The 11239-nt window shown below is 38.2% G+C and overlaps 2 protein-coding genes across 6 annotated transcripts; one reads left to right on the forward strand and one right to left on the reverse strand.

Annotated features, from left to right (window-relative positions):
• Positions 1-120: 120 nt before the first annotated feature.
• On the forward strand, positions 121-2780 carry LOC124301918 (serine protease easter-like). The gene has a single exon (XM_046757499.1). The coding sequence runs from the start codon at positions 425-427 to the stop codon at positions 2114-2116; it is 1692 nt and encodes a 563-aa protein (XP_046613455.1). The 5' UTR covers positions 121-424; the 3' UTR covers positions 2117-2780.
• On the reverse strand, positions 2530-9019 carry LOC124301915 (tyrosine-protein phosphatase corkscrew). 5 transcript variants are annotated; one of them, XM_046757492.1, is made up of 12 exons: positions 8886-9019; positions 6824-6946; positions 6322-6516; positions 6081-6243; positions 5739-5851; positions 5369-5634; positions 4471-4550; positions 4149-4331; positions 3895-4068; positions 3472-3688; positions 3147-3298; positions 2530-3062 (listed from the first exon to the last, which is right to left on the reverse strand). In XM_046757492.1, exons 2-12 carry the CDS (start codon positions 6898-6900, stop codon positions 2889-2891), a joined length of 1794 nt encoding a protein of 597 aa, XP_046613448.1. In that variant the 5' UTR covers positions 6901-6946; positions 8886-9019; the 3' UTR covers positions 2530-2888. The 5 variants fall into 5 exon arrangements, with proteins under 5 accessions (XP_046613448.1, XP_046613447.1, XP_046613451.1 ...); XM_046757491.1 differs by lacking the exon at positions 8886-9019 and adding an exon at positions 7984-8192; XM_046757495.1 differs by lacking the exon at positions 8886-9019 and adding an exon at positions 7984-8191 and having other exon boundaries at positions 6322-6533.
• Positions 9020-11239: the final 2220 nt, after the last annotated feature.

The following is an 11239-nucleotide window of genomic DNA, read 5'->3' on the forward strand; positions in this document are numbered from 1 at the left end:
GGTACCCGGTGATGATTATAGCATTTAGTGCAAAATACTGCCTAATAAAAGTTTTATGGAGCTTTCCGTTGATAGTCACAGTCAAATGCCTGTACAACTACATCAATTAATTTCTATATCAAACTCGGCATTTCCTTAAAATACAATCTAAAACCAATACGAGTGCATAAATATGTAATCGGTAACTTCTAGAATTCAAAATGTAATCACGTGGTCAGGCTATGGCCCAGAACAATATAAATATCTATTTTTAGAATGTGAGGGATTAAACATAAGTATGTAAACGGCCGTTAAAGTATCGTCGGTCAGTGTCTACTTACGTTCGTACACAAATAAGTAACTGTACCAGGTGATGTGAAGTTCACTAGTACAGCAACGGATTTGTCAAAACAGTGCTCGCTGCGACGATTAGTAACAGTGAATAATGAACCCGCTACATTTGATATTTGCGTTTTTAGTGATACGGATTTCTGCGGTGGATTCGGAAAAATGCTTAACATATAAGGGCACAAGAGGGACCTGTGTCAATATAAAGCAATGCCCGTTTCTGCTGCATCTCTTAAGAAATCGGAAATCATTCTCGATCACGAGCTTAGCGATAGAACAATTAAACAAATCTAACTGTGGCTTTGAAAAACTCGATCCGAAGGTATGTTGCAGTAGTGATCTCGACGATAACGATGATTCCCCGCTTCAAAAGCTGCCCACCCCAACAAACTTAATTTCGAACAATATGATCGGCTTATCGAAAGAGACCTCTTGCCGGACGGGAGGTGGCGATGAAGGCAGGTGTATTAATGTCAACGAATGTCCTTCACTGTACGCAATTCTGAGACAAGAATCATCAGTGACCGGTACTGGTTTGCAAATACTAAAGCGATCGCTGTGCGGGTTTGAAAAAATGACTCCTAAGGTCTGCTGCAGTGATATTTCGCTACCTTTAGAATCTATCACCTTATTATCGGGACCAGATCACCTTACGCCAAGTCACTCGACCCGAGAGGAATGCGTCACTCCACGAGGTACGGAAGGCTTGTGTGTTAACATAAAACGATGCCAATCACTGTTCAGACTATTAAAACAATCGTACAGATTATCGTACGAGGTTTCACAGAGGTTGAACGAAGCGCATTGCGGATTTGAAAAAATGGACCCGAAGGTTTGTTGCGAGAATGAAGAAGCCAGCCCATCAAGCACATCAAGTCCACCGGTCGTCGATCGGCCGACTGACCAGCAGAAGATTCCATCGCCGCCGGATGTAACCAATCATCCTAATCTCGGCTTGCTTGAGCACGACGTTTGCGGTCCTATACCAGAGGCGAAAATTATCGGTGGTGCAAAAACTACCGTCTTCGAATTCCCGTGGATGGCTTTAATCGCCTACGACTCGGGCTCTGTACTTCCGGAGTTTCGCTGTGGCGGTTCTCTGATTACAAAGAAACACGTTTTAACCGCTGCTCATTGCGTAACGGCGCTACCTGCGAATCTACGTCTGGTCGGAGTACGGCTTGGGGAACACGATCTGTCGAAGGAAAGGGATTGCGAAACGGATGTCAACGGGTTGGACATAAACTGCGCTCAATATTATCAAGATTTTTCTGCAGTGGGAGTGGCGGTGCACCCGGATTACTCGAGGGTACAACAGAACGATGACATTGCTTTGATTCTGTTAGATGAGGAGGCGGATTTCAGCGCAGCAAATGTGCGGCCAATTTGTTTACCCGTCGTTCCGACGATGACATTGCATTCAAAGATGATCGTGACGGGCTGGGGTGCGACAGATACAGGCCCGCGAAGCGAAATTTTGCAGAAGGTCACTTTGCCAATCGTTCCCAACGACGTATGTGCCAGATTGTACAGAGAGCGGAACGTAAGAATATCGTACAAACAAATATGCGCCGGAGGCTCGAATCGGTCCGATTCATGTTCCGGAGATAGCGGCGGTCCGCTTCAAGCTCTAGGGATATACAACAGGCAGCCAAGAAACATTCTTTATGGGGTGGTTAGTTTCGGACCAAGAGATTGCGGAATAGAAGGGGCTCCCGGGGTTTACACGAACGTTCCATATTATATGGATTGGATTTTAAATACGATAGGAACAGAGATATATGACTAATCATTAATGAGTAATATAGGTTGACGCATTAGTGTGGTATCAGAAATTTGATGCTACGTATATAGTATGACATATCCTTACACGTTCACACACGTGAGAAGAACTTCGATGTATTGTATTACGCTGTACGCATATGTTATCGCTAATAAGTTGTATATTTGTACAAAATTTTATTTATTTTAACTGTATATAAGTGTCATTGCCGATATTGTGTCACCTATGACATCCGTATTATTAGTATTTAAAGTCAATATTATCAGAACTTCTTTATGCTCAATTGTTTTCCATTTGACGTTTCACCGAAAATAAAAACAAAATTCTTGACTCGACTACTGGCCCAGTTATACAGCTATTACTCATTCCCTAATCCATATTGAGTATGTATGCTGACGGGAATTTAGTAATAACAGAAGTAGTTGCCATAGGGTCTTTATTTCATATTATAAATATAAATGGACAGAGAACGTTGACTTTTCCCAACATAGCATAATTTCATGTACGGGCAATTAGTTACGACAGATAAACAACGTATATCGTCTCTGTAAGCAAGTTAACCTTCATTCCCTTTCTCTCATTTCGCCAATTGAAAATTGTAAAAGGAATAAGTGAGTCTGCTCTTTGTGCACACACTCAAGATCATAAGCAATTATCTCGATATTACGTGTTACCAGAGAAAAAGAGCATATCAATATCACTTGAAAGAAAGTAGTAAGTAATTTCTTCTCTCAGTCTGTAAAGTGTTCATTCGCGGCTGATCCAATAACATGCCGAGTTACTTTGGCCTAAGCGAACCGACTGTAGTGGAAAGTGTGATATTCGTCGGGGTTGGGAAAGCAACAAGAGTTGGTGTAGGAGATGAGGCATCTCCTGATCCACTACTTACTGCAACATTGGTTTCATCGGAATATCGGATGTTTGTGTACTCACGACCCAACTGTGATGCTTTCTGCAATGTTGTTAGCATGCATTTAGAAAAGTAACATATTTTTGTAAAGGCGATGCAATTGATACTGAAAAATCAAAATAATACCTGCTGTGCCAACATGCGTTGTGAAACTGTTTCAATGTAGTGTAGAACAGCTAGATACACAAACTTGTACTGAGCTTCGGTCTGAACCATTCCTGAGCGTTGGCTTCGCACCTTTTGAATTGTACGTTGGATGTCGATTTCACATTCCAGTCCTTAAAAAAAAAATACATGTATATCTGCATATTCTACTATAAGAAGAACTGCTGAATTCACAAAGATATTGGGGGGCATTCATTTTGAAGACAGGAGCAAATATTCTTGATAATTGTGACCAGTGTGTTGCAGTAAAATAATCCCGAGGATTCTCTATAATGAAGATATTTACCATGTCGTTTGATTTGATCTAAGATCATGTCGATGACAATAAAAGTGCCTGTGCGTCCGATACCAGCACTGCAGTGTACAAGAATGGGTCCGATTCCAGGAGCACCAATATTATTGCTACTAGGCACAGCAGCCGCAGCAATTTGTCTGGCATTCACGTCGTGGAGAAAGTTCAAGACGCAGCCAGGGTCCGAAGGGACTCCATGATCCGGCCACGCCTGCCAATCGTTTTCGTCTATTATTTATTATTATAATAGTTTATTAATTATTATTCTTGTTATTATCATGATCACAGATAATTTTAGTTACATCTAACAACGTATGTAAAGATCGACAAACGTACGTCACCATTAACCAAGACATTGTTGCTAAAGCATTCAAATATTATGTAAATTATGAATATAAAAAGAAAATCAATATGTACTTGAAAGTGGTAATGGTAAATTTTTCTGGGTTCAGAATGCTGCGGTTTGACTCCACTTAGGAGAAACTCGCGAAGAGTATAATCCGCTGTTGATATATGACCAAAAGTGCGCACTCTCCATTCTCCATATTCAGCTTGCTCACCTTCCTCTGGCCAATAGCGAGCACACTTGTTCTGAAATATAAACGATTATATAAGAATCAAGAAACTTGGATTCGTATTTTCTTATGCTCTGGAATTTGATTTCTGAATACCTTTCCCCTCTCCATCTCCTTTGTTGTCATCACAATAACACGAGTATTTTCTTGGTATACCATGTGCCAGAAATCTTGAATAGTATTAGGAAGGCACCCTTGAGTAGCTATATAACATTTGGTTGATGATCCAGCATCACCCACTCCAGCACCAGTGGATGCAGCATTATCACCTTCTTCAGTCTACATTACATTTCAAATTTTATATAAAACGTGAAAGAGTAAACATTTTAATTACAAGTTATGGTTAGATTTTTCAGTAAGTGAATTTTTGATTAATATGAAATTGAAATGGAAAAACCAATGACATATAACGACATACTCGTATATAGTTGGCATTGATGTAGTCAGCCCCTGGAGTATTAGGATCCACATCTTTTAAGCGTACTCTTGTGTGATCAACTGAAAGAGTTATAAGTAAAAATATGTTAGTAATATTTGAAATTTAGACTATGTGACTTGGTCACCATCTTCATAGACATTTTCAGTTTCAAAGTTTCAATCTAATAATTGTCATATATACATTGAATTAAATTATTATAGTACGAGGGCCCACGACTAAATCCACAGATCTCGGTAGACTAGATGACCCTAGATCTGACTAGGCGGGTAGTAACGCTCAGAAGGCCTAGCAGCTTCATGGGGGACTATTTCTACTATCAAAAAAATTTTAAATAAACATAGAGGATATTATCACATCCTATCTAATCTTGAAAATGTACACAGATTTTGTTATTTCATTACTAAAATTTCGGTTTTTAGACATTCTGCTCATATTGTCTAACCTGGCTGCATTTTCAAGACTGTCAACAAATCTAACCCAAGTGTATCATAGCATGCCGGTTCAATCCTGTTTTGAACCATTCTTATGGCTTCCCAGGTTACAAAAATACCGTTTTCAGACATTTTCAATACTGCTTATAATGCCCATTAAAATTAAATTCTACCTCAATTTGTCTGATATTAATTTTTTCTTCATCTGGGCAACTTATTTCTTACGTCCAATAGTTTTCAGACTGGATGCTACGATACAGTTCAATTAAATTTTTTGACAATTTTGAAAATACGCTCAGATCAGCGACTGCACGCAATATGCTTGAAATTTGCATTTTTGGGTTCCGGGTGAAATAATCCATCGATTTTAAACAGTTTTGGCTGAGATGCTACGAGACCAAAATTTTGGTTGTAGGGTCTCGTACTATAATAGATAATAGTCTTACAAGGTAATATATTCTTGTAGCGATTTTTTGCTCGGTTCTCCGGACGTTGACCTTCCTTTCGAGAGAATAAATGACCACATTCAAGTTGCTGCAACGACTCAAATTCTTCCCAAAAGCCAGCTTTTCCTTTGACAGAACCCCCCGCGCCATTTCCTGTTCCATTAGTGCAACCCCCAGAAGCATTGTACCACCCGTTCTCTTTATGCAACTGTCGTACTCTGCTCTCAATTCCGCTTGCATTAATACGAGTTGCATTGAATGGTTGCCTGAAAGAAGAAAGTCGCATAGAATTATCAGTAGAGTTACACTTAGTATATGTAGATAAGAACGATAGTTTTATCCTAAAAAATAAGAAACACTAGTCACTTACCGCAGGTGAACAACAGTTCCACTTGTTTCTACCATTGGATTGCGTTTATAATGTTCTATAAGATCGCTTAAACTGTCAAATTTATCACCGCCGCCTACGTCAAATCCATTGTCCTGCAACATTGATTGGTTGTTTTTTTTTCTTTAGTTTAGGTATGTAAGTATATCTCAAATCGACTGACAAATGGAATAGGGCTGGGAACTACCAGCAAGTAAACTCTACTAAGACAAAGCAATTGACCAAGAAGACTAAGTTTGCTCGTTAACTCTCATTGACGAATCGGAAATATTATAGATTTGCAGTTCCCTGACATAGGAGTTAGACGAATATAACAATAATGACCTGTGAACGTATCATGACGTGAGTTACGCGATCGTCGGTGCGCACTGACAAAACAAAATCACCCGGCTTGCTTTGAGATTCTCGCACAAGAAATGAACCGTTTTTTCCACGTTCTACCATCAATCGTTCTGCTTCTTTTCCCGACAGGTGTCCGTGAAACCACCTATGGAAAGTTCAATCAATAACTTGAGTCTAGGTCAAATCAAAAGTTTGACAGATGTGTAAAAAGGATAACACATACCTCTCAGTAGTTGGATCTGCGCAGTTTAGAGGATATCGCAGTTCAATCACTTCTCCATTTTTCTCGCGTAATTGTCCACCATTTTCCATATAGTACTGGACAAGCTCGGACAATGTTGCAAACTTTTCTCCACCATAAAGATCGTAAAAATCTCCTGTATTCTGAATTTTGATATGGGTCACTTCCCCATTTCGTCTAAAAATCATGCCGCTCTTTTAAGGCAATCAACACCAATAGTGAAAAGTGCTTGAACGCTATTAACACTACTACACTTATGTGACATGTAGATGTAAAAGCAATTTCAATATATTAGTCTGGTTATTTGATTATTACTCGAAATTATAAATAACTGCACATCATACACATAATATCATACAATAATTTCTAAGCACATAAAATATCAAGCAAATAAGTTAAATGCTGCTACTGATCATAAACTTGAATACACATTTAAAAATTGTCAAAGCAGTCTCATAACAAGAAGAAGAATATTTTTACTCACCTCACTGACAGTGTGAAGTTTGCAGGATTAGATGAACTGGGCCTTGCTAAGAAAGAGCAGTCATATCCACGTCCCATCAACAATTTTTCCGCTTCCAAACCTGATATATTGGGATGAAACCATCTGTCGAATGCAGTGATATATAACTTTCGACGACTGTACTTTGCTTGAGTAATATAATAATTCTCTTATTACATCAATATTTTAGTTCACAAAGGATGAGAAAGGCCGTCAGAGCTGCTTGTTAGAAACACAGCGTCTGTATCTTATCAGAATATATATTACTCGATTAACCTCGAGCCAAATTAAGGCGTGGATGCATCACTGCATGCCTTGCATCACTCTGTCATCGATGGTTGCAATGGAAAAATAATCTATATTCATTTAAACCAGATTCCTTCCACAGCACAAAAAAGGTATTACTCAAGGCCAATGGATGCTAATACTATACGAAGTTGCAATGATAGAGCCTACGAGTTACTCTACGGCGTATTTATCTAATTTTGAATAACTTATTCTCTGACGTAGTTATTGACTGCAGACAATAAACTGTATTACAATTATTATATTAGCAAATTAATAAAATGTAGAACAATGTGTGATTAATTGAAGAAGAAACTTGCTTGTATTTGCCAGTTTGTTTGTAAATAATGAGATGCGTTTACAATGTACAGTCAGGTATAGAAAAAGTACCGTATACACCGGAGTGTAATATTTACATTAAAATTTGTATCCTACCATCTCAGGTTATGAATACTAATCTCAATGTGATTGAAATGACTCAAAGACAGAATGTGGTTGCAAAATAGGCATCGTTGAGCACCTACTTGACCATAATTAACCATGAGTAAACGAGGCATTGAGAAATTATTGACAAATAATTCAGCTACGCGTCATCAATGCAGTAGCCTTAAAGTTAGTATGCGTATTGTTAGTTAGGTTAATCATTCGTATATAGTCTTGCGAAATGCGATCGTTAATGGTGTAATTTGATGAAATTAGAATAAAGATGTTTCGCGAACCGAAAATCTTAATTTAGGTTGATTAATTCAGGTACAATTATAGCCAGTGGATATTTAAAATGACACACAACTGAAAGCATCGAGTACGAGTGGCGTATTTTTTTCTCCTTTCTATGTAATTACCATAACGTGCCTCACCTGCGGGATGCCATGTCGCAACTACGATTGTAACCAGTCAACATTTACTGCTTCATTGTTTCAGTTTTAACAATGAAAATCGTAACTTGCAACGTCAGTAAACTGCGAGTGAAACTCTTTTCGAAAACTGACACCAACCTGACATTTTCAAGTGTCAACGAAAACAAAAAAACGGCCACACTGGACACTGAGAGCCAAAGGGATATTACTATGCAGCCTATAGAAGGGTCATTCGAATTACCGATTTAAAATTTCTCGTCAGTTGCATGCTCGTACCGCTGTTAGACGACGCTCGCTACTCACTAATACGAGGAAATATCATAAGTTGAATTCCCTTCACCACAATACAAAAAACGAAGAGTTTGGTAAAAAATAAGTGTATGCATTGATTTTTATGCAGAAATTAAAATTCAACGGATAGAAGCTGCATGAAGAAATACACGATGCTGTACTCCTTCTTAACCGACGGAAATTTATTTTATAACAATTTCTTCGATTTACTAGCAAATAGAAACGTGTAATTGACATTCTTTCTCATATTAGATAATTTACAAAGAGCGGAATGGCATATTCGAGATACCTCATGAAACTGAAAGTACTGTTAGGTAGTTCCGTTTTAAATATATTTGAAAAACTATTCCTAGTTGCCGACCGTTGACATTAGCGCCTTGCCGAATAAGAGCAGGCGTTCGGCTGTTCAACAGTAGGCGTTGGTAGCCCAGTAGGTACAGCAGTTTGAATTGTATGATATATGATTACATGAAGTGAATGTAGGACATAAATGGAGTAAGGAAGTTACAACTGCTGATATGAATTATGAAGTTGAAGTGACGCAATCATGACATCACGACTTCTTCTCATAACATGGAAAGCATATTGAGATGTCGTTGTCAAAAGCTTACTTTGTGAAACCGTATTTCTAGTCCAGGATTATTTATTCTCTGAAAGGCCGGGATACGTCATTCCTACACGTTAAATCCTACGAAACATTTTACGTGACCGAACCACACATAGCTGCACATAGTAACTCAAATCACAAGTATCGCGCCGTATATACCGTTGACTGAAGATATGTAAAGACGTTCAAACCTTGGCGAATATTTTCTCTGGCCAGGTGGGTTCGGCGGTAATACTACTGTCAACTCGACTCATTGTCAGTTCCATACTGAGTTTACCTAGGCGTACTTCGCATTTTTTTCTTACGTTGTTAGAATAAGTTCGCTATTTTTTAAACCATTACTACAGATGCTACAAATTGTCGTATAATTCCTTCGCTATCCAAAACCATTGTGATTCGAATTAGGTGTAGTTCGATCACGTGTAGGACAATTTTATGTATGATTGAACGGGTAGAAAAGAAAGCTTTTCACCTTACAGAAATGATTTACGAGTACCCTCTTATTATACCTATACCTACTTATAGGTATATTACATGATGCATATCTGTAGCCACATATGCGCATGTAAAAAAGAAGAAAAATGTTACATTAAGATAATTATTTATACACATATCATCGACGATCCTAGAATATTTGTGCATTGCTAGTATCGCTGTAGCACTGCTATAGCTACAGCGTGATAATACAGCAAAACCAAATTGGTTTCTTACCACAGAAGTAGTAATAAAACCTTTGAATTTTTTGTTCGATACTATTAATATTACTATCATTTCTGTTCCCAAGTATTGCAATCATGTCTACACTCCGGTGTGTATCGTTAAGTGCGATACGGAATTGATTCTGAATGAGTTTATATTTTAACTTTTGCTTTATATCGTCGGCTGAGAGCACCAATATACTATTTCAGATTTTGGTTCAACAAAACCTCATCTTAGAATTTCGTACAAAAACGTCGTATATCCTGAAAGATCACTTTGGACATACAATGTTATTCAACGCAATTCTGAGATAGGGTTTTGTTGAACCAAAATCTGAGATAAGGTTTTGTAGTACCAAATTTTTAGATAAGCATTAGAAGCTGTATTTATGTTTTTATCGCATATTTCTGCAGTGAATTTTGACTTCATATTGAAAAACGGTTGAATCTGAAGTGAGTTTTACATCAGCCATATGGAATATATTTTTTTAAGAAAAAACGATTGCCTATAGTCCAATGACACTGCGATCAACGCTTCGACAATTATTATTGGTGAAAATCCGAAAAAAAATAACATGTTTCGCGCAGCTGTTTGTCCTATGTAACAATTCTGTTTATCTTTGTAGAGCTGCGGGAGGTCAAGGATGGGTCCTATAAATCGATTCTGAGATTACATCGTACTCCGGATCCAAAGATACAGCAGAGAATCGAAGACATGTTCTCGTATTTTCTTAGCTGTTAATATGTAAAATTTTTATAGAAATTTAACAATTCTTCATTAAAAACTATACTTACAATTTTGCACAAAATAATACGCAATGTTCAAATTTTTTTAAAAATTCTTAGTCGTAGAAATTTTCACCGGGGTATCCCTGGGCATATTTTCGTGACCAGTTTCTTGGCTGGTAACTGGGCCCGGGGTACAACATGTCGTGTTAGTGATCCGGTACCTTCTTTATCGACGAGAGCCGTTTAACAATGGACATAGGGTTTAACCCACAGTCCTAACAGACAGGTTCATAACTAATTTTAATTGTCAATTTGAAGTAAAATCCACTGACTGAATCATTGTCGGCATCACATTTATCAATTATGGCAATGATCCTCACATTCGTTGTTCTAGCTTCCTATTCTAGGTCATAGACTGCTGCGCCAACTACCCACTTCGAACGGAACTATGTGACCAATTTTCGCGAAACGTTTCAAGCAGACAGAAAATGGTTGTGAGTGTCGTTACATGCTTCGTTAACCTCCGTGGTACGGTCTCAGGGAATATTTGTCGAACAACGTGATCCGTTCAATAACACCGATTTTACGTGTTAGAAGGAAGTTGAATAATAACTAAATTCGACAATGAGGAAGAATGCGAAAAATCTGTTGTACGACAAACTGCATAAAACTTTTGTGCTTACATGTGTTGCCGTATCCTTGGGCGGAACATGCTTAATCGCAGTACGAGCTTACAATTATTTCACAGTGGTTCGACCGCGACGAATGCAGCTAAGGCTTGAAAATGAAAAACTATTGCTCAGCGAAGGAGTAAGCACGGATACGCAGGAGACTATGTAGCCTGATAGTCCTCGCACATTGTCAACGCATTATTTCGCTCCACCTACCTAATAGTCCCACAAATAATAACAATCAGTTAAATAATAAATTG

The sequence above is a fragment of the Neodiprion virginianus genome, chromosome 4 (assembly GCF_021901495.1).
Source record: "Neodiprion virginianus isolate iyNeoVirg1 chromosome 4, iyNeoVirg1.1, whole genome shotgun sequence".
In the NCBI taxonomy this organism is placed as follows: domain Eukaryota; kingdom Metazoa; phylum Arthropoda; class Insecta; order Hymenoptera; family Diprionidae; genus Neodiprion; species Neodiprion virginianus.